The sequence below is a fragment of the Gigantopelta aegis genome, chromosome 15 (genome assembly GCF_016097555.1).
Source record: "Gigantopelta aegis isolate Gae_Host chromosome 15, Gae_host_genome, whole genome shotgun sequence".
Taxonomy (NCBI): Eukaryota; Metazoa; Mollusca; class Gastropoda; order Neomphalida; family Peltospiridae; genus Gigantopelta; species Gigantopelta aegis.
Window position 1 is genome coordinate 6,093,068 of NC_054713.1, and position 25,277 is coordinate 6,118,344.

General features: G+C 38.5%; 1 protein-coding gene across 1 annotated transcript; it reads left to right on the top strand.

The window, feature by feature from the left end:
- The first annotated feature begins 45 nt into the window (after positions 1 to 45).
- LOC121390303 (fibroblast growth factor receptor 3-like) lies at positions 46 to 24,659 on the top strand. The gene is made up of 16 exons (XM_041522088.1): positions 46 to 70; positions 1,005 to 1,117; positions 2,602 to 2,845; positions 5,262 to 5,403; positions 5,934 to 6,079; positions 6,519 to 6,629; positions 8,036 to 8,155; positions 9,966 to 10,093; positions 11,278 to 11,346; positions 12,057 to 12,234; positions 14,059 to 14,169; positions 15,663 to 15,838; positions 16,877 to 16,999; positions 19,037 to 19,148; positions 20,128 to 20,224; positions 24,355 to 24,659. The coding sequence occupies exons 1-16, from the start codon at positions 46 to 48 to the stop codon at positions 24,530 to 24,532; spliced, it is 2,073 nt and encodes a 690-aa protein (XP_041378022.1). The 3' UTR covers positions 24,533 to 24,659.
- Positions 24,660 to 25,277: the final 618 nt, after the last annotated feature.

Sequence of the window (25,277 nt, forward strand, 5' to 3'; positions counted from 1 at the left end):
TTAAACAAAACACACTTTTTAAAGAGTCTCTGTTTGTCGGCAACAATGTTAACAATGGAAGAAAAGTCACGTTAGTCCCTTTAATGAGAAACATCTCAACTGTCTGTTTCAGATATTTTCTGCATTCGTCTCAGTCTCAGTGGGATGGCTTCACGTTTCTGGTCATCTCAACTTTCACAAAACAAGATGTCGGCCAGTACAAGTGTCGTGTGCAAAACAGTTTAGGCGTCGACGAGCATGTCATTCATTTAAAAGGTTTTAGAATCTATTTATTTTGTTTGATGTATTTATGTATTTATATATGTTTTCTATCTATCTATCTATCTATCTATCTATCTATATATATATATATATATATATATATATATATATATATATATATATATATATTCAGGTCCGTACGCCAAAAATCTACATTGTTTTTTCTAGTCAAATATAGATAACGTTGCGTAAACGGTTTTTTAGGTTGTTGTTGTTGTTGTTTAGCCATTTTTGTCCCATCACGAATAATTCGCACCAAACCACCTCCCCCACCTTCCCAATTAAAAATCCTGAATACGGGCCTATTATTTATTTATTTATTTTATTTTATTTTATTTTATTTTATTTTATTTTATTTATTATATTTATATTTATATATATTTTTTATTTTTATTTTTTATTTTTTTATTTACTTACTTACTTATTTATTTACTTACTTATTTACTTTATTTATTTACTTTTATTTGTTTATTTATTTAATTATTTTCTTCTTTATTATTATTAATTTGTTTATTCATTTATTTAGTTAAGTATTTATTTATTGTTATACCTTTCTGCTGTTATTATTATTAGTAGTAATGGTAGTAGTAGTAGTAGTAGTAGTAGTAGTAGTAGTAGTAGTAGTAGTAGTAGTAGTAGTAGTAGTAGTAGTAGTAGTAGTAGTAGCAACAACAACAGCAGCAGTGTGTATTTTCACGTTTAATTAAAGGACATATTCAGCTTATATTTATTTTCACTTGCAGGTAACCCGTTTGTTCAACTAGTTCCTGACAACAGTTCCTCAGTTGTCGACTACCGTACAGTTACTTCGTACAGGTGCATGGCAGTTAATTTCCCATCAGGGGCCGACATCGAGGTAAGCCAAGAGATATCAGACATATGGCGTGATTGATACATATCATATATTTGTAATCTCCCATCAACAAAAGTGGTTGTTTTAATGTTTGCTGCACAGACTTATGTGACGTCATGCAGGTCAGTAAATACAGAAGGGTGCCACTAAAATGCGCTCATTACTTCAGTTTTAAAAAAAAGTTAAATAACTTTCAGTAGTAACACGTTTATTGTTCCATTGTACTGCGGCGGTGAAACAAATCTTTTTTAAAGAAAGATTTTAACTTTAAAAAATAACACAGATGCTTAGGTGCTCAGACTTAGGTGTCACCAGTGTACAAGTTTATAATTTTTACTCAAATATATTCACTTAAATGTTTTATAAATACATAAAATAAAGTTCATATTTGTATCAGTAAGTATTATTTTCGTGTATTTTTCTAATTTTTATGATATCTTAGATCAGTTGATTAAACTTATGCCAAGAATATAAAATAGTCGCGTTTATTTACGGGCATTTCTGTCCAGCTATCCAGTATATATGTCCAATATTCCCAATAACAGTGTCTTTCTGACCAGAATTACAAAAACAAAAACAAACTATGATTCATATCCCAATATATGGTGATTTTCATTGTTGATAAAACGATCAGATTTATTATCAAATTAGCTGTCACAATCAGCTATCGATCCTTGAAAATGATCGCGACGTGCCGCCGTTGTTGTCAAGTGAAAATACTTGCCGAAAACCACTTTTTTAACTCAAAATTCCAAGGTATTTTCTCATCAATTACGTCTACGTTTGTTTCTAGGATGTTCTTGGAGTGTCGGATCTTTTACTTTTTAGAGCATGTCGTATATTTAAATTAAATGTTTGTGCCAAAGGGACCATGGACCATCTTGTGAAAACCCAACAATGTTTTTAAGCAAGAGAAAGGAGGCACTTGAATATATATAAGGGGAAACGGGTCACCATTTACCCGCCTTTGATCCGCTTGTGAAATTCCGAGAGGCCATAGACTAGCTGTGACTTTTCATTCTCCTAAGACTGCAGAACCAGAATGTTTCTTCTTTTTGCTTTAATTCTTTATAACCCGAAACTTCTGATGACATATTATTGCATGCGTGCTATTGAAAAGAGTTTTTGAAAGTTTGTTTTGTTTAACGACACCACAAGAGTACATTGATTAATTAACCTTCGGTTATTGGATGTCAGACTGAAACATACGGTTTGACCAGTTGTGGTGCACTGGTTATAACGAGAGAGAAAAAATTAGTTGAGTGGGTCAACCGATGTGGTTCGATCCTTCGACGCAAGCACCTCAGGCGAACAATAACACGAATGAGCTAAATCCTAAATCAAACCCTACCCCATCCCCACCCATCCCCCACCCTCACCCCCACCCCTCACCCTCCAAATGTTTAAAATGCACAATCTATGATCATAATGTGCACCTAAATGTAACGTTCCTGAATCCATATTACATAGTTTGTTGTTCATTGCAGATCTCCTGGTACATGCGCACAGAGTTCAGTTCGCCGATAAAGCTGCACGACTTCACGTACAAGGAAGGGTGTGAGATTAAAATCGTGTCCTGGCTCGAGGATCCAGCACAGCCGGCGTTCGGCGCCCAGAAGTTCTCCGAGCTCAGCATCATCAACGTCACGTACATGTTCGACGGGAAGCTGGTTTGCAGCACCACGTGGGATGGAGAGATATATGACACGTCTGTCAACATCTCTGTCATAGGTAAAACATCTGTCGACATGTCTGTCAGAAGTAAAACATCTGTAGATATGTCTATCATAGGTAAAACATCTGTCGACATGTCTGTTATAGGTAAAACATCTGTCGACATGTCTGTCATAAGTAAAACATATGTTAACATTTCTGTCATAGGTAAAACATCTGTCAACATATCTGTCATAGGTAAAACATCTGTCGACATGTCTGTCATAGGTAAAACATCTGTCGACATATCTGTCATAAGTAAAACATCTGTTAACATCTCTGTCATAGGTAAAACATCTGTCAACATATCTGTCATAGGTAAAACATCTGCCGACATGTCTGTCATAGGTAAAACATGTCAACATCTCTCATAGGTAAAACATCTGTCGACATGTCTGTCGTAGGTAAAACATCTGTTGACATGTCTGTCATAGGTAAAATGTCGACATGTCTGTCATAGGTAAAACATCTGTCGACATCTCTGTTATAGCTAAAACATGTCGACATCTGTCATAGGTAAAACATCTGTCGACATCTCTGTCATAGCTAAAACATCTGTCGACATGTCTGTCATAGGTAAAATATCTGTCGACATCTCTCATAGGTAAAACAGCTGTAACATCTCTGTCATAGGTAAAACATCTGTCGACATCTCTGTCATAGGTAAAACATCTGTAACATCTCTGTCATAGGTAAAACATCTGTCAACATATCTGTCATAGGTAAAACATCTGCCGACATGTCTGTCATAGATAAAACATCTGTCAACATCTCTCATAGGTAAAACATCTGTCGACATGTCTGTCGTAGGTAAAACATCTGTCAACATCTCTGTCATAGGTAAAACATCTGTCGACATGTCTGTCATAGGTAAAATGTCGACATGTCTGTCATAGGTAAAACATCTGTCGACATCTCTGTTATAGCTAAAACATATGTCGACATCTGTCATAGGTAAAACATCTGTCGACATCTCTGTCATAGGTAAAACATCTGTCGACATGTCTGTCATAGGTAAAACATCTGTCGACATCTCTCATAGGTAAAACATCTGTCGACATCTCTGTCATAGGTAAAACGTCTGTCAACATGTCTGTCATAGGTAAAACATCTGTCGACATGTCTGTCATAGGTAAAACATCTGTCGACATGTCTGTCATAGGTAAAACATCTGTCGACATTTCTGTCAGAAGTAAAGTATCTGTTGACATATTTGTCATAGGTAAAACATCTGTTGACATGTCTGTCATAGATAAAACATTTGTCTACATGTCTGTCAGAAGTAAAGCATCTGTTGACATATTTGTCATAGGTAAAACATCTGGCGATATATTTAACAGAGGAAAAACATCTGTCGACATAATTGTCAGAGGTAAAATGTCTGGCGATATATCTTTCAGAAGTAAAATATCTTTCGACATATTTGTCAGAAATAAAACTCTGTTGATATATTTGTCAAATGTGAAACATCTGTCGACATATTTGTAAGAGATAAAACATCTGTCAACATATATGTCAGAGGCAAAATATTGTTTTAGAATATTTGTCATATGTGAAATATTTGTCGACATATTGTCAAAGGAAACACATCTGTTGATATATTTGTAGAGGTAAAACATATGCTGACATATTTGTCAGATGTTAAACATCTGTTAACATATTTTTCAAAGGAAAGACGTCTGTTTACATATTTGTAGAGGTAAAACATCTGTTGACATATTTGTCGGAGGTGAAAAATATGTAAAATGTAAAACATCTGTCGACATATCTGTCATAGGTAAAACATCTGGCGGCATATTTGTCAGAAGTAAAGTAAAACATCTGTCGACATATCTGGCATAGGCAAAACATCTGACGACATCTCTGTCAGAGCCAAAACATCTGTTAAGACATTTCTACCAGAACTAAAATGTCTAATCTGGAGACTCAACATCTGCCACGTGTAAAACATGTGTCAACATATGTTAGAGCTAAATCATCCGTTAATCAGTTGAATGATGTCTGTCAGAGGTAAAACATATCAACATCAGAAATAGTCAGCCTTGCTTAAGACAAAGCCAGTACATATACGTGACTGGGGTGGGATTTATCTGTTGAGTGCTCGCATGAGGTGCTTGCGTCCCAGGATAGAACCACCTTGGTGGATCCATTCAGCCGATTCTTTTCTCTCTTTCCAACCAATGCACCACAAATGAACAAAGGCCGTGGTATGTGTTTTCCTGTCTGTGGGAAAATGCATATAAAACATCCTTTAATGTATTAGAAAAAAATGTAGCGGGATTCCTCTGATGACGAGTCAAAATTACCAAATATTTTACATCCAATAGCCGATAATTATTAATCGATGTACTTCAGTGGTGTCGCTATACAAAACAATATACGTGACTGGTGCATCATTTGCCTCGTAGATGTTTATATATTACTTCTGTTTAAGGAGAGCCAGAGATACACACAAGTGGGACGGTCCCTGCTCAGTTGGGAGCATTCACAGAAGTCGTCTGCAATGTGACGTCACGCCCTCCATCATCCATAGTAAACTGGTTCATCAACAGCACTAGAATGGATTTCTACTCGAGGTATTATTCATAATTAGTAAATTAAAAGAATAAGGCTTCTTTAGTTATTGCTCTAGGTTTCGGAGGAAATGCATTTAGGAAATAACATACTTTGATTCTGCTTCCCTTTTAGCATATTAATATTTTAATTGATATCACCTCTTTATCTTGGTATCTCTGTTTTATTAATTATCCCATCCATTCGTTCATCCGTTCAATCATGCATTCCTCCAGATGGCATTCAACCGTCCAATTCGTATTGCAGTTGTATCGCAGTAGCATCGCAGTAGCAAGTTCCACCCTCTATTTCTGTCTCCCTCTATGTGTCTGTCTGTATGTCTGTCTGTCTGTGTGTGTGTGTGTCTCTCTCTCTCTCTCTCTCTCTCTCTCTCTCTCTCTCTCTCTCTCTCTCTCTCTCTCTCTCTCTCTCTCTCTCTCTCTCTCTCTCTCTCTCTCTCTCTCTCTCTCTCTCTCTCTCTGTTAGTTTAACTATGGACTATGTAGCACTGAGTTAAATGTTAAGACTTCTGTATATGTTTATATTCCACAAGGAAACACGGGATTCGGAACACGGTGATTGGCGTCACGATTCTTTCTCGACTCACTATATTCCGCGTCACTCACACCGACTTCGGCGTGTACACGTGTCAGGCGGAAAACGACTATGGAGTCCAGTCTGGCATCATAAACCTGCAAGGTAAAGTAGTCGTGCGAAGAATTGGCTCCGATTCATTCATATACCGTGAAATACGTTAAATATACATTTGTCGGATATCTACTAGCTGATGTCGTTTGGATATGTAAGGACATGAAGGGTCCGAAGGAAATAGCCTATGATGTCTAAACAAAGTCATCATTATAAAGATCGTGTATGTCAATGTCACACAAAAAAAAGGGTTTCGAATATGAACCAAGTGGACCCTTTTTTATTTTGCTTTTTCACCACCAGAAACTCCATATGTATAAACCTGTATGTTTTAGTCCTGGGAACGGATAATTTGCTTCAGCTGGGAGGGGGGGGGGGGGGGGGGGGTCGTACGAACCCCCCTCTCCCAGCCTACGCCCCTGCATTAATTCATTCATTTATCCATTCATTATCTTCTATTTAAAGATAGAATGAATTTTTTTTTTCACAGAACAGATAGACTGCACGAAGCATATGTGTGAAGGAAACAGAGAGTGTAAGGATGGAATTGTCTGTATATGCAAACACGGGTACCGAACAGACGGCGATATGGATTGTATAGGTAATTGAAACGTTGCAAGCCAAGGTTTCTAGTGCTTATTACGGAAACATTACTCCATAAATACTCTTAAGATTTTGTGGTAATTTATTTGTTTGTTTGTTTGTCAATAAATACTTAAAAACAACAGAAGAGCAGTGACATTATCAATGTCATATCAAATTTGAACGACAAACGTTATTACCACGTAGCATAGCTTTGCACAGTGCAGAGTGGAATGGGCATTTATCAAACTAGTGGCTGATTTCATGAATCTCTATCTAGTGCCTCATCTATAGCAGGACAGCCATTCCCGAGAATACCTTTTACTGGGCAATGCATCCTTCACACACACGATGCTATCAAGCCAGTCTTGGGAAAGTGGCAGTCTTCTTATAGGCAGTGCAGGACGGATGAAATTGCCTTGTGTCGTGCTCGCATCGGGCATACATACTTGACCCATTCATTTATCTTGAAGACGGATCGTCCACCTCAGTGTGAGCACTGTCATTGTACGCTACATTTTGGTGGAGTGTACTCATTTTAAGGAAACTAGAAAAGATATATTTGGACAACGAAATGTGATGGAATCACTTCGATTCCATCCAGAACTTTTATTACAATACTTACGTGATACTGACTTTTTATTCTAAATTTTAATATTACCTATCTGTGATATTTGTATTTTTCTCACAGTTCTTTACATTATGTTTTAATTAACTTTCGATTTTTTTATTATATTGATGTGGTTCATCATTTACTGTTTGCATTTACCATAGTTTGCACCCAATGGCCGATGTATTTTTCGTGCTGGGGTGTCGTTAAACATCTATTCTGTTGTATTCTATTCTATTTTATTCTATTCTATTCTATTCTATTCTATTCTATTCTATTCCTTCCTGCACAGCCCAAACGAGGACTCCCTCTCCCAGACTAGTTTACTAAATCAAAACAAGCGACAGAGTTCATTGGAATAAATAATAAGCCTGTTATGAGGTCATATATCAAATGATCAATAAGTAATTCAAATACTCATATTACCAAATCTCATCTCATTGACGAATTTTTATTACGTTTTTCACTGTCATGGACAAAGTGCCACATATGTACTATGTCCTTCAATGTACTATGTCCTTCAATATACCAGTCGTGCAGAATTGGTTTGAATGGGCGGAAACTAGTTGTGCTTTTTTTTTGTGAGAGTTTTTGTGGGGGTTTTGTGGGGGGGGGGGGGGGGGGGGGGGGGGGGGTGGGGGGGGGGGGGGGGGGTCTAATTTTTTCTGTGTGCGGGGTTTTTGTTTTTTGTTTTTGTGGGGGGTTTTTTGGGGGGGGTTGTTGTTTTTTGGGGGTAAAGTGGTTGGAATGGGTGAAAATGGTCCAATTTCCAGACTCCTCAAACTGTTTTTCACTTTCGCTGCATCCCGTTTCAGATGTTAATGAGTGTAGCGGCCGTCATGGGTGTGAACAGGACTGCAAGGACACCCCCGGCTCGTTCATGTGCGCCTGTTTCGCCGGGTATACACTGGCAGAGGACGGAAAGACGTGCCAGGGTTTGTATAATAATTACAAAATCATGTAGCCTGAAAACCATCAAAAACAGACCCTCTGTAAACCGGAATTTCCTCAAATCTACGTTTTATACGGTCTTCTTTTTAAATATCTGAGGCCAATGTCACAAAACATGCATGGGCGTATGGGGACTCTTTGATTTAGGCCCCTGCGTGTGCTGTAACCTCACCGTGGTGCAGGGGTGTAACATTCTCTTTGAGAATGGCCATTACAGCACAAATTGAAGTTTAGAGTAAAATTCGGTGTCCGTAAAATTCTGTGATATTTGTATTTGTATTTTTGCACAGTTCTTTACACTGTTTTTGTTTAAACCTTGAATTTTTATATTGATGTTGATCATCACTTTATTTATGTGCATTACCATAGTTTGACACCCAATAGCCGATGTATTTTTCGTGCTGGGGTGTCGTTAAACATTCATTCATTCATTCATTCATTCATTCTTTGATTTAGGGGGGCTGGAGGGGTTGATTTGCCCGAAATTTTACCCAGATAAAAACTGCCCGAATTTTTCCCACTGTTTTGCCCGAATTTGGAGAGGGGGGGGGGGGCAATTGCCCCCCTGCCCCCCCCCCCCCCCCCCCCCCCCGGCTCGTACGCCCATGACAACTAGCAGTTAAACAGGGCATACGTTTACACGTGTTTGACATCTATTTAACGAAGAACATTACATAATTACGGCAAATGGAGCATTTTAAGGTAGAAATTAAATAAAACGTGTATTTCTAACTATATCTGTTGCACTATAACAGTAATAGGAATTGTGGTTTAGTCGTAGATTTACGCTTACGATGTTTAGTGAAATTGGACCCAGTATAGAACATATACTTGGTCCCATGGGTGTCCGGTATAGAGAAGGGCTCATTCTACTTAAAACCTCGTTATCTCGACCTCAGCTATCTCGACAACTCGGGATATCTCGAGGTACAGACATGGTATAATTTGCACCAATAACTACAATGGTTATCTCGAAGTACCGTTATCTCTTGGTTCATTCCTTTCAACATCGAGATAACAATGTTTTTTTCTGAGCGTGGTCCCAGAGAAAATAACTGAGGCAAAGTCATGTTAATTAACCTTATGCTTTATGTTCAAATCAACTTTAACGCTTTAATATTATATTTATTAATCTCACATGAATTACATTTCTTTTGTTTTATTGTGTTATTGTATGCTAACTTCATTTCATGACAACAAACTACAAGTCCTATATCAATAAAACATGTTTTACAGTTGCACATATGCTAGTATACGGGTGTTGGTTTTTGTTTTGTTTTTTAAATACTTCTTCTGTTTTTTTCTTTTTGTTTCTTCTTTTTTATGTATGGTTTTATGTATGTGTTTTGTGTCAAGGATTTTTTTTCGAGGAAGGGGGTCGTGCTGGAATATTAAACATTCATACATCCATTCATTATAATCTGTTCTAATTTTTAAACATGTGTTAAATTTTACGGAAATAATAACAAAGTCTACATGTTTTCATATCATTTCAACTTATTTTCGTCCTTATATCCAATTAAGGTTCAAGCACGCTGTCCTGGGTACACGCCTCAGCTATTTGGGCTGTCTGTCCAGGACAGTGGGTTAGTTGTTAATTGTTAGTGGTTAGTGAGAGAGAAGAGGGTGTAGTGGCCTTACACCTACCCACTGAGTCGTTAAAACTCGCTCTGGGTGGGAGCCGGTATCGGGCAGTGAACCCTGTACCTACCAGCCTTATGTCCGATGGCTTAACCACGACGCCTCTGAGGCCGGTCTATATGTTGATATTAATGTTGTTGTTGTTGTGTTTAGTGTACCATGCGTTGGACACGGCCATGTTGAGAAGTCTCTTAGTCGGCATCGGTATGGGAGCCAGCGCCGTAGTCTTAGTGGGTGTCGCCGTCGTCATGTGTGTATGCTACAGACGTCATCTCGATGTGGTACGTTACTAAACCTGTACTGGCGGCAATATTTATAATAATCCTCTGTTTCTCTTTTTGTCTCTCTATCTCCATTGCACTTTCAGGAATCGATCCCCATCAGTGGGCCCATTGGGCTATTTCTCGTTCCAGCCAGTGCACCACGACTGGTATATCAAAGGTCGTTGTATGTGTTATCCTGTATGTGTATATTAAAGATCCATTGCTACTAATGGAACAATATAGGATGTTTCCGCTTTAAGAGTGAATGTCAAAATTACCAAAAGTCTAACATCCATCGATGTGCTTTAGTGGTGTCGTTAAACAAAACGAACTTTACTTTTAACCATTGCACTCTGGTGTGGGATTTAGGTCAGGTCGGAAGAGCATACTCCTAAGTTTCGATGGGTCGCTTAATCAATCACCCTCTTTGGACTTCTCTTTTTTTCTTCTTTTTTTGTCCTAGCCAGTATACCATGACTGGTACATCAAAGTCCGTGGTATGTACTGTCTTGTCTGGAAAATGTATATAAAAATCTCTTTGCTGTTTGCCAACGTTTTTCTCGAATCATGTTAGACACCAAATAACCGAAGTTTAAAATGTGCTTCACATCACTGATTGATTGATTCTCTCTCTCTCTCTCTCTCTCTCTCTCTCTCTCTCTCTCTCTCTCTCTCTCTCTCTCTCTCTCTCTCTCTCTCTCTCTCTCTCTCTCTGTGCCTGTCTGTCTCTCCAATCTCTCTCTCCTCTCGCTGTGCCTGTCTGTCTCTCCAATCTCTCTCTCTCTCTCTCTCTCTCTCTCTCTCTCTCTCTCTCTCTCTCTCTCTCTGTCTGTCTGTCTGTCTCTCTCCTCTCATCTCGCTGTGCCTGTCTGTCTCTCCTATCATCTCGCTGTGCCTGTCTGTCTCTCCAATCTCTCTCTCTCTCTCTCTCTCTCTCTCTCTCTCTCTCTCTCTCTCTCTCTCTCTCTCTCTCTCTCTCTCTCTCTCTCTCTCATTCGCTCTGTCACTGTCCCTCTCATGTATCTACTATGGTGTTGCCAAATACATTTTAATTATGTTTTCAATTGTGTAGCTTATATCACATACTTCTACTGTACATTTTACAGTACTATTTAGTAACGTTATGTTTATCATTGTTTTGTTGCATACATTATATATCTGAATATATATTTCTTTTCTTTTTGTTCATTTGTTTTTACCAGAACAAACAGCTGATTGACAGAGAAAACGATTCTATGTTTGGAAGTGTTTTGTATACCAGGCATGAACGAGTAAGAAAATAGATTTGAATTTACCTCAAAATCCCTTAGTTCTGGTGAAGTGCGTCGTCCCCCCCCCCCCCCCCCCCCCCAATACATTTTTTTTTTAAACTGTATTAAATTTTATAAAATCATATATCTTGGCATTCGTGTTATTACGTATTCTGTGAGGTGGGGTTTTTCCCGGTCCAATGCTTAACATGAACATTAATTTAGCATTGCCTACAATCTCGCTCTCACTCTCTCTCTCTCTCTCTCTCTCTCTCTCTCTCTCTCTCTCTCTCTCTCTCTCTCTCTCTCTCTCTCTCTGTCTCTCTGTCTCGTTCTGTCTCTCTCTATCTCTGCCTGTCTTTCTCTCCTTCCCTCCCTCTCTCTGTCTCCCTCTCTGTCTGTCTGCCTGTATGTCTGTCTGTCTGTTTGCCTCTCTCTCTCTCTCTCTCTCTCTCTCTCTCTCTCTCTCTCTCTCTCTCTCTCTCTCTCTCTCTCTCTCTCTCTCTCTCTCTCTCTCTCTCTCTCTCTCTCTCTCTCTCTCTCTCTCTCTCTCTCTCTGCAGAATTATATACAAAATTTGTGAATTCAGCATTTGCTAATAGTTTTCGAATACTAAAACGTGTATATACATTAAAAAGTCATTACAAAGAGTACTTTAAACGGGTAGAGGGTGTCATGAGACCCCTATCATCCCCGCTCTAAGCGCTAATGTGCTGTATTTGTGTACATAGCTGACGGAGATTGACGTATACGAGACTGTTGAACGACTGAGTGACGAGTTTCCCCGAGATCGACTTCGGTTTCTGGAGCAGCTCGGGAACGGGACTTTTGGCGCGGTTTTCAAAGCAGAAGCTCTAAGTATAACCGGTTCGGGGACATGGGAAGTCGTGGCTGTGAAACTCTGTAGAGGTATGGCATCCTGTTCATAGTATACAGAATCTACCAACTTAAATGCTGGTCATAATTAACATATCTACTTACATCTTGTTCATAATGAACATACATGTATCTACTTACATCTTGTTCATAATGAACATACATGTATCTACTTACGTCTTGTTCATAATGAACATACATGTATCTACTTACATCTTGTTCATAATGAACATACATGTATCTACTTACATCTTGTTCATAATGAACATACATGTATCTACTTACATCTTGTTCATAATGAACATATCCTCTTAAAAACTGCTTTCTACTTGTACAAGTTTAGTTTTATGCTCAAAAAGGATATATATATATATATATTATATGATGATGATGATGATGTTGAGATTTTGAAGTTGAAGTTGATGACGATGATAATGATGGTGTTGATGATGATGATGATGACGACGATAATGATAATAATGATGATGATGATGATGATGATACATAATTAAAGGCATGTTCTGTAATCAAAGGATACCTTGTATTAAAGAAGTGACAGCTATTTTGTGTGACAGCTATTTTATAGAAAATAATCCTAAAACAATATTTTCAAAACAAAAGGTCCCACACCGTAACTTTTAGTTAAATAATAGTTTGTTAAGCACTATAGATCACATTTTGTCCGCTTTGTAAAAGACATTTATTCGAGGGTGAAATCAGACAATGGGAAATATGGTGGCGTAGAAAGGACATCGACATACTAACATTATTTAGAAATGTTTTTACGACAAAACAGTATATTCCTATGCTTAGCTACCATAAGAATATTAAAGTTTGTTTTTATTTAACGACGCCAATAGGGCACATTGATATATTAACTACCGGATATTTGATGTGAAACATTTGATAATTGTGATATAGGTCTATAGTCTTAGAGGAAACCCGCTACAATTTGTCCATTAGTAGCAAGAAATCTTTTATATGCACGATCCCACAGACAGGATAACACATACCACGGCCTTTGATATGCCAGTCGTGGTGCACTGGCTAGAACGAGAAGTAGCCCAATTTTCCCACCGACGGGAATCGATCCTAAACCGACCTCGCATCAAGCGAGCGCTTTACGACTGGGCTACGTCTTCAAGGGTATGATTCCTGAGACAAGTCACAACCTTGGCGAAATGCATTGGAAAGTACATATGAAAGATCCCTTGCTGCTAATGGTAAACCATAGCGAGTTTCCTCTACTCTGACTGTGTGCCACAATGACGTTTAAAGGTTTGACATATCATATAGCTAATTACTGATAGATAACAAGAAGAAGGAAATGTTTTATTTAACCACGCACTCATCACATTTTTTTATTTACGGTTATATGGCGTCAGACATATGGTTAAGGACCACATATATATTGAAAGAGGAAACCCGATGTCACCACTTCATGGGCTACTCTTTTCGATTAGCAGCAAGGGATCTTTTATATGCACCATCCCATAGACAGGATAGCACATACCACGGCCTTTGATGTACCAGTCGTGGTGCACTGGCTGAGGCGAGAAATAGCCCAATAGGCCCACCGACGGGGATCGATCGTCCCGCCCCTACTGATAGATAAATGCAGGAATAGATTTTCTTTAAGGCCATTTGTTCAGTATTTTAGATCACATTTGATTTGTAAAATATATTTAGGCGAGTGTAAAATCAAACAAGGAGAAATATAGTGGCGTAGAATTGACATTGACATAATAACATAATTTTAAAACGTTTATACAACAAAAAGATATATTCCTATGCTACCATAAGAAGAAGATGACACATCCCTTCCCTGGATAATTGTTTATTTTGTTTTGTGTGTAGAATGCGCCACAGACTTGGATAAGGAGGACCTGTATAACGAACTGATGATCGTGAAGAAAATCCCGGGTCACGTGAACGTCGTGTCATTCTACGGATGCTGCACAATCGGAGGTAGGTGATGGTGTTGTCGCGAGAACAGGCACGGCGGAGCAGGAGGCTGAGGGTGGGAGTGCTCTCCTTTCCCGAATACTTCTGAATCAAAAATATTATTGGTAGTAAATCTTAAAGTAGAGAGAGAGAGAGAGAGAGAGAGAGAGAGAGAGAGAGAGAGAGAGAGAGAGAGAGAGAGAGAGAGAGAGAGAGAGAGAGAGAGAGAGAGAGAGAGAGAGAGACAGACAGACAGACAGAGAGAGAGAGAGAGAGAGAGAGACAGACAGACAGACAGACAGACAGACAGACAGACAGACAGAGAGACAGACAGACAGACAGAGACAGTGAGGAGAGAGGGGGGGGGGGGGATAGTATTATCATAGTTAATTCAAGTGTACGCCGTCGATCTCAGTCAGACCATTCCATCCTCACCCCTGTCTCTACTTGCTTCCGCCGTGCCTGAACAAACAGGTTATGCTAGGCTTTAGACTGTCAACTGTTATGACGAGGTTGGTCAACTCGACGGTTGTGTTATAATTTCCCCATTTTGCGGTCAGATTGATAACTAATGGTTATATGACAAGAACCGAGTTGTAAGATCTCTCAGACTAACATCTGGCAGACATTTGGCCAACTTTGTTGTGGCAGCAGTTAGTAGTCTGATGCTGCCATTAGAAGAATAAATGTTTTATTTAACAACGCATTCAACACGTTTTAATGACGGTTATTTGGCGTCTAGGTTGATTTTAAAGTGGGATTGGTAGTAGCGTGTCTGTTTCAAAATACACATAAAATGCATCTTGTTGCCAGTCAAAAACAAAAAGAGTAGTATGTGTGGAAAACATGTTTTATCTCACACACTTGGAAAATACTGTTGTTTGATGACACCAAATTAAAGGCTCGTATGGATGCGATCGGCAAAACAAATAACTTTAAATACATTAGTTTCAGTGTGAATATCTAGATTGGATGCGTGCGTCTGCAAAACACGAGCGACCAGCCACAATGAAATAATCATAATAATATGGTTTATATGCCCAAAACGAAAGCCGCAGAGACGTCATAGGATAATGTTGGGCCACACGCACGCGCCGCGTCCAGTCTTTGTAAGTCTTAACTGCCAACTGTTTCAGACCTGTCCTGGATAGAGGAGCCGGCGAAAGTCGACACCTGCTCCCATGACAGGCGTGTGCTACAACAGCTTGTTCTGAATGTGCACGTTCTTTCTTTTTCTTTTCAACTTATTTTCGTGCTTATATCCAATTAAGGTTCAAGCACGCTGTCATGGGCACACACCTCAACTATATGGGCTGTCTGCCCAGGGCAGTGAGGTAGTTGTTAGTGGTTACTGGTTAGTGAGAGAGAGAAGACGGTGTAGTGGTCTTACACCTTCCCACTGAGTCCTTAAAACTCGCTCTTGGTGGGAGCTGGTACCGGGCAGCAAATCCATCGAGGCCGGTACATGTGCACGTTAAAATCTACCTACCTACCTACCTACCTACCTACTGTTTCAGATCCGCTCGTCCTGATCATGGAGTACGCTCCTTGCGGCAATCTGCTTGAGTTCCTCAGGAACCGGCGACCCGAGAACCTGGAATCACATGCCTATGACAACGACCTGACGGCTAAGGACCTGCTGTCGTTCGCGCTGCAGTCCGCCAGAGGGATGGCGCACTTATCCCATAACAGTGTGAGTAGCAAATCGTGGTTTTATGAGACTAAGTCAACAACAAGGTCTTGCATTTAAAGGTACGCTGTCGTCTTATGGAAACAGTGATGGAAAGAAATAACAGATCATGGCGACTTTAGTCTCAGACCAAAGAGTGGCTACAACCTATAGTCCATCCCACAGGGAACGCCTTTTTTTCATATCGTGGAATGTAGAACAAGTTATTTATGTCTGAGCGGATTATTAAAACAAAACATGTTTACAGAATGATGGGATGGACTATAAATCATTATCGATAGTTTCAGGAAGTCAGCCGTGTTACTGACATTCAATCTAACATTACTGACAGTCAATCTCACATTACCGACAGTCAATCTCACATTACTGACAGTCAATCGCACATTACCGACAGTCAATCTCACATTACTGACCATCAGTCTCGCATTACCGACAGTCAATCTCACATTACTGACAGTCAATCTCACATTACTGACAGTCAATCTCACATTACTGACAGTCAATCTCACATTACCGAGTCAGTCAATCTTACATTACTGACAGTCAAACTCACATTACTGACATTCAGTCCACGTTGTATGTTTGTATTTTTATACAGACATTACTGCGCTAATGGTCTCTAATAACAAGTGTTCCCAGATTGTTTGGTTTTCTCTCAGTATATATTGTACAGTATAAATGGTTGAAATGTGCAGTTCTGTCTTAAAGTATTATTTTCTATATAACTTTTCTATTCTTCCTTCTCCTACAGTCTGTAAGAAACTCAACATGTCAAACCAGTGCCTTGATGAGGCTGTTTCTTACACACCCGTTGATGAGAATACCATGCATTATTTTTTGTTAACACATAGGTTGTTACACACGTACGCTGCTCTTAGGTGATGACCAGGTCACCACTGCCATACGTTCAATGAAAAAGTACACGATGGAAATCGATTACATTGTGACGATTAATTAACCTAACAACCATGGGTCTGTGACGCGTATATATGATAGTAATTTCTAAGCTAATTTTAGATATTTGTCCGTTTTTGTCAATAGATCATGCATCGTGATGTTGCTGCCAGAAATGTTTTGATTGGTACTCATCAAATCTGCAAGATTTCAGACTTCGGCTTGGCACGTGACGTGGAAGGAATCGACATCTACGAAAGGACATCCAAGGTATGGTTACTGCACAGTTAATGAACGAAATGATGATGGGGACAAGCGGATATGGTTACCGCATACAGTGTGCGAGATAAATTACGTAGTATGTGTGTGACGGAACATGTTCTTATCTTTTCGCCTGTGGCGATACTAATTGTTTTAGAGGGCTGTGTGCAGCTTGGTTACGTAATACCCCAGCGCGACGGTGGTAGTCTTGTGTCCCATTATGCACTTAGAACAGGTGGGCACTTGGTTACGTAATACCTCCGCGCGACCGTACCCCCTAATACACACTTAGACCAGGTGTGGGGGCCATGTGGCCAGTAGTTACGTAATATCTTCGGTAGTTCGGTTTACGATCTGGGTATTGCTAGCGGAATGGCGACAGTAAGTCTGACCATCTAAAAAGTAAAGTTTGTTTTATTTAACGACGCCACTAGAGCACATTGATTTTTTTTATCTTATCATCGGCTATTGGACGTCAAACATACGGTCATTTTGATACTGTTTTTAGAGGAAACCCGCTGTCGCCACATAGGCTACTCTTTTTACGACAGGCAGCAATGGATCTTTTATTTGCACTTCCCACAGGCAGGATAGCACAAACCATGGCCTTTGTTGAACCAGTTATGGATCACTGGTCGGTGCAAGTGGTTTACACCTACCCAATGAGCCTTGCGGAGCACTCACTCAGGGTTTGGAGTCGGTATCTGGATTAAAAATCCCATGCCTCGACTGGGATCCGAACCCAGTACCTACCAGCCTGTAGACCGATGGCCTGCCACGACGCCACCGAGGCTGGTCACTGACCATCTAAGAGAAAATACCATCTCTGGGAGTTGTGGGAACTATCACATGATAGGTGAGGTACCGCGTTGTGTCCCCAGGCGATATTCGCTGTCTCTGAGATTTTTTAATAAATAGATAGGATTTTAGATATATCGAGGAGAAACATTGGAAGTATCCAGGGGAAACGGACGTCGTCCACTGAACGATCTATATAAGTTCAGTTCGGACGTGGTAAATATATTTTTCTGCTCTGTTGTATAACCTTAATGTGATTAATGTGACTTTAAATATTTAATACTGTATTATACCAATATTCTTTAGACAGTGTCTTCGGTAATCTGACGAAGTAAATTGTAGGCTTCACTGTTCTAATATTTTTATACGAGTATTTGGTAAAATAAAGCTTAGCCGGTCATCCTAGAGGACCTAGGTAAACTGTATGTTATTGTCTTTATTGTGATAGGTACCAGTATTAATTCTGTATTACAAGGTTACTGAATGAGTAGTTAAGGGTTAATTAAAAATTAACCAGTTATGAATAGAGTTGTAATTCCTTTATTAATTAAGTTACCCTGGCAGCGTTTCTCAATTATCACGTGTGGGTGTTGTATCACGGTGAAGTGATTAGAATATTGTGTAAACTAGACACCTAGAGATTAACTAATTAAGTGATTAGTTCTGGGTTGTTATATTTGTTGTTGTTAATTAACTACTGCGGCAAGTACATTTGTCAGCGTAGTGTTAATACAACTTCCAAAGTGTATTGTGTTTTGGTGTGTTTTCTAGTGAACTAAACGTGCTATATATATATATATTTATATAAGATCTTATCTCTGATATACCTAGAGCCGAGCCACTCGGGTACTGGACTGCCCGATACAGAGAGATCTAATAGATATACAGTTAGGAGAGATATTTGGATAATCGTGTTTTATTCAGTTACGGGTATTATAGGATCCCCGTGACAATGTGGGATAGAGGTTAGTGCATATTGCTTAATTCGTGAAATGGTGTAGTGGGGCGGATGTTAATAGTGGATGGGAATGAGGCAAGTGCAGTGAAACAATGGTTACGTATCACGATCATATATATTAGACACTAAAAGCTATATAATTTGAAAGATTGATTACTTTACAGATTTTTTTATTTTATGTCAATAAAATTTAACTAGTTTTTTTTCTTTTTTTCTGAAAACCATGTCTTTGGATATAACCCGTTCTGGTTGCCAGACCTCATCAACAAATTTTTGTTTTCACGTTTTAGGGTCCACTTCCAATTCGTTGGATGGCACCCGAGTCTCTGATGGAGGGAATCCACTCTCACAAATCTGACGTGTGGTCTTACGGTGTCCTGCTTTGGGAGATAGTAACACTCGGTATGGACCGTGCAGATACTATTTTTACATGTCATAGTAACCTGAAATTGAAACCTCCAAACCTTATGTTTGAACTGAACATAAATAATCGAGACCCAGTATTTCGGCCGCAGTGATACAATCATTCTGAGAGTACTGCTAAAGTAATACATGTCCCCTACCGAACCTAAGAATTCTTGGTATCTCCTAAGTTCAAGGGCCATAACTCCGTCAAACGTGGTTAAATTGCCATGAAAGTCAAACTTGATCTCTAACAGTACATGATAAAGCTATAAACACAATTTCAACTCAATATCTCAAAGGTAACTGAAAAAAAAAAAAAAAAAAAAAAATATCGTCCGGAAAACTAATTTTTATATCTCCTAAGTTCAAGGGCCATAACTCCGTCACAAATGGATAAATGACATGAAAGTCAAACTTGATCTGTAATAGTACATGATAAAGCTATAAACAAAATTTTCGCTCAATATCTCTAGGCAATTCTAAAATAAAACATCCGGAAAACTATATTATGTGGAACAGACAGAAGGACGGATATAAAACATTCTATCTCTAAAACATATCGTCACTTAAATACAAAGTACGCATACATTTACATCAGTCTGCGTCGACATGGCACACTTGCAGTATCACGACACACAAATGCGTCACAGAACACAGAATAGGTGTCATGTCATATAAAAGCGTCACGGCAGACAGCAGCGTCATAACACATTAAAGCGTCACGGGATACTAAACCGTTATTACACACTAGTTGGAATATAAGCATCGCTATAGGCCTATGACACTACTATTAGGTCAATAGGTTCATATTCAGGGGACACATCCTCTTGTTGTGACTGAACAACTTCCTTTCGCACCATCATGCTCAGTAATACATTATTTCGGGAAGAGAGAAACAAGGGGAGGTTATTTCCTGGTACGTTTGTTCAGTTCTAGATGTTCCAATGAATAGACCAAGATGAGCATATTTTTGCAGGTGCCAGCCCGTATGCAGATCAGAATCTGAAGTATGTTATTGAGGCAGTCAATGCAGGAAAGACACTGGACAAACCTCAACACTGCACTGCCGAGCTGTAAGTACTTAAGACCTATATTCTGTTCCAAACGGAACCAGTGAATTAACATGCTTGTGTCTTATGCTAAAGGCGTCGCCACACGGTACAGTGCCTCGTACGAGAAAAACCGATTAAATATTAATTCATTCAACTTAGTTTGTGCTTATATCCAATTAAGGTTCAAGCACGCTGTCCCAGAGTTTCATATGACGCAGGAATCCTGCGTATTTGACGCAGCATTGACCTAAAATACTTCTAAATAAAATATGTGTGCGTCATGGTTGACGCATAATATTTCAGATGTCAATCGATTTTACATTCATTTTTTTAATACATAAAAAACTAACGACTAATTCAATTAAATTCCAGTTCAATATATTGCACAATACCAAGCAAACTGGTGTCAGCAAACAGATAGAAAAAAAAGAAAAGTATACAACATCAACGATGTTCAGTACAAAAATAGCCGATCGGTTTAACTGGTTCCCAATCTTATCAATACGTTTAACGTAACTTAAGTGTTAAAACCAGTGTGGCTAATGAAGTATGCCAGTCCCTTTCTCTAAGTTTAGATCATCGCGACAATGTCGAATACGCGGTCTTTATACGAATATCATCCGCGAGGGGTTTTTTGTGTATTTTTTTCCCGCTGTCATTCGCTTTAACATTTTTTTTTTTTCTAAACTGGTTTAACTTCAGTCTAATTAAAATTAGCTCCACTATTACATGTGGATCTAACAGCAGCCAATCGAAACCTTATTTGCAGAATCATGCCAGTGATTTAAAAATAATTTGAAAACATTTCGAATTATCCTGAGGGTATACGATATGTTTCATGTGAATTACGAATGCCTTATTTAGACCAGTAGAACTAATTTTAATCAGATTGCTAACAACACTGCGTAGTCTCCAATGTCCAGGTAACATTTCGTCTGTAAATAACAATTTAAATATTGACCAATCACACTTCGTCTTTTATAACGTTATTTGGGAGCATACAAATTCTAAAATTATCGGGCGAGTCTGTTTTAGTGGCCGCAGTACAGCGAACCATACCAATACGTACGGGATGGGTTATCAGTCTTCAATTTTACATTAAAAATTATTTATTTATTTATAAAACAACTAAAAAACTAAATCAGTCTTCAGTTTTACATTACAAATTATTTATTTTATAAAATAAAACATGTTTTAAGGCATTCGTAATTCACACGAAACCAAATTATTTTTAAATCACTGGCATGATTCTGCAAGTAAGGTTTTGATTGGTGGACATGAGCTCCAACTGGCTGCTGTTAGATCCACATGTAATAGTGGAGCTAATTTTAATTAGATTAGTTTAACTTGTTCCCAACAATGTCAATACGTTACATAACATAAGTGCTAAAAACAGTGTTGCTGATGTAGTGTGCCAGTTCCTGTCTAAATTTAGATCATCGCGACAATGTAATTACTTTGTTTATAGAGAATTGGGACGATTTCCACTAGCTATTATAAGAAAGCTGAGCATTTTTAAATATTGGATAAACCTTGGTAGTACCAGTAATTGCATTCTAAAAGCTGTGTACGAGGAAATGTAGGCCCTATGAGTATGGAGATATTGGCTAACGAATGTTAAGCAGGAATTAGATACGCTTGGGCTAAGTTATATGTGGAAATCGACCCATACCCATATCAGTTTTTATTACATAATTAAAGAAAGAATATTTGATCTATTTAAACATAAATCTTACAGTTTAATAACAGCGTCGCCAAAAGGATCACTATATAAACACTTAATAAAGGAATATCAATTACAAACATATCTGACGAAGCCAATTGATTCACGTAATATAAAAGAAATAATGAAAATGAGAATTTGTGCACACAGGCTAAATATTGAAGCTGGTAGGTACAAAAATATCGAGATAACACAAAGAGTATGTACATTATGTAATATTAATGAGATCGAGGATGAGTTTCATATTATTCTTCAGTGTCCACGATACGAAACTTTAAGAAATAGATTTATTAAGAAATACTACTACAAGAACCCCAGTGCTTTTAAACTAATACAGCTATTGTCAACTACAAACAATAAGGAGATAAATAACCTTGGCAAATACTTAATACAGGCGAACAAAATGAGGAATATGCTATTACAACAAACAACTTAATATATCTATATTTGTGTAACCCATATTGCCCATTGTTTATATATAGATATAGATAGATTGTTTTATCGGTATAGGTGTATGTATTTATGTAAGTCAATCTCCACCATTGTTCCACACTATTGTACATAATATTGTATTTCATTGTTATAATGCTGATAAGTTGAAAAACTTAACGCAATAAACAACTTGAACTTGAACTGTTTACGGGCATGTACAATGTCATGTAGATGGTTGAGCAAATCTCACAATAGGTGTTAGTCGTAATTATTGCGCAGATGCAGCTATGGTACAAAAAAAGTAAAGTTTGTTTTGTTTAACGACGCCGCTAGAGCACATTGATTTTTTATCTTATCATCGGCTATTGGACGTCAAACATATGGTCATTCTGACACTGTTTTTAGAGGAAACCCGCTGTCGCCACATAGGCTACTCTTTTTACGACAGGCAGCAAGGGATCTTTTATTTGCGCTTCCCACAGGCAGGATAGCACAAACCATGGCCTTTGTTGAACCAGTTATGGATCACTGGTCGGTGCAAGTGGTTTACACCTACCCACTGAGCCTTGCGGAGCACTCACTCAGGGTTTGGAGTCGGTATCTCGATTAAAAATCCCATGCCTCGACTGGGATCCGAACCCAGTACCTACCAGCCTGTAGACCGATGGCTTGCCACGACGCCACCGAGGCCGGTCTATGGTACAAAGCAGGTTAACATGCAGCACTGGGTGACTAAAAGCTAAAGGGTGCATTAAAAGATAGCGCAGGGCGCATAATAAGTCAATTCTTTTGTTAATGTGCAGGGCGAGTTACTTCCCTCTATTTAGCAAATTTAAAATGGCGGGCAAATGTTTTATGTTGTGGTTGGAAGATTTATTTTGTTAATAATGACGCAAGTGCTTAGTCGGGATTCAGTGAGAACAGTAAGTTATACATTTTTGGTTTGGATGTCCATTTGTTACACTATTTCGGTTGAGAAACGGTTGAAACAGGGTGCCACAAGTTTTAAATACCAGCTATATAGAGGATATGTCACAATATTCGGATGTAGAAAGAACGTCCCTTCGGACTACATAAAAAGACAGAAAAAAAACCCCTACTAAATTATTTACAAGAAGAAAAACAATGGATATGCATGCATATGTATTATACAGATAGAATAGTGGATATAATATATGCATGTAATATAAACGAGACAGTTATTTAGTTAATTATGTGATTTAAGAAATATATATCATAGATGACTCCCATTTTTTAATGCATGACTCCCAAAATAAAACCCTGTAAGTCATGATGACTCCCATTTTCCAGATGCTAGGTGGAATCCTGGCTGTCCTGAGCAAAACCTCAGCTATCTGGACTGTCTGTCCAGGGCAGTGGTTTAGTTGGTAGTTAGTGAGAAAGAAGGTTTAGTAGTCTTACACCTACCCACGGAGTCGTTAAAACTGAATGGGAGCCTCTAGTCTACCAGGCTACGAACCCAGTACCTTCCAGACTCATGTCCGGTGGCTTAACCACGACACCACCGTGGCCGGTGCCGATTACATAGCAACCGAAGCTGATGAAATAGAAATGTTGTCTCGTCCCAATCGGTGTTCTCGTACGAGACATATTGTGTGGCGTCGCCGTAACGCTCATATAAAAATATATATTTACTGTTTTAAACTCATACAATGTATGGGGTTATTAATCACCAATGCAATATTTGCTTTCAAATAATTCGTTTCTGTGTTACCGTCATTTGTATTTGTAATAAATTGAAAAAACAAATGCGCAAAACATCACTGCTGAATAGCATATAGGAACCACAAATGCAATAAACATAATCAGCGACCAAATCAACTGTTATTTGAAAAGCGATTTTTTCCAGGTTTAAAGATGTGACTTTCAAACATTTTGACCCTCACATTTGTTTATTGTTAGGTATGACCTAATGCACTAGTTTTTTTTTTTTTTTTAGGTATCACCTAATACACTAGTATATGTTTATTTTTAGGTATGATTTAATGTGCTTGTGCTGGTTTATGCATCCGGCCAATCGTCCCGGTTTCTCCAGTATCTGTGGAAATCTCGAATGGCTTCTCGAAAAAGAAGCAGACTATATTCAGCTGGACCAGTTCCAAGAACACATTTACACTGTACTAGAACCAGACACTATGGAGGAAAGACTTTAATTATATATAGATGTGTTTCAAGAACACATTTACACTGTACTAGAACCAGACACTATGGAGGAAAGACTTTAATTATATATAGATGTGTTTCAAGAACACATGCACACTGTACTAGAACCAGACACTATGGAGGAAAGACTTTAATTATATATAGATGTGTTTCAAGAACACATTTACACTGTACTGGAACCAGACACTATGGAGGAAAGACTTTAATTATATATAGATGTGTTTCAAGAACACATGCACACTGTACTGGAACCAGACACTATGGAGGAAAGACTTTAATTATATATAGATGTGTTTCAAGAACACATGTACACTGTACTGGAACCAGACACTATGGAGGAAAGACTTTAATTATATATAGATGTGTTTCAAGAACACATGCACACTGTACTGGAACCAGACACTATGGAGGAAAGACTTTAATTATATATAGATGTGTTTCAAGAACACATGCACACTGTACTGGAACCAGACACTATGGAGGAAAGACTTTAATTATATATAGATGTGTTTCAAGAACACATGCACACTGTACTGGAACCAGACACTATGGAGGAAAGACTTTAATTATATATAGATGTGTTTCAAGAACACATGCACACTGTACTGGAACCAGACACTATGGAGGAAAGACTTTAATTATATATAGATGTGTTTCAAGAACACATGCACACTGTACTAGAACCAGACACTATGGAGGAAAGACTTTAATTATATATAGATGTGTTTCAAGAAC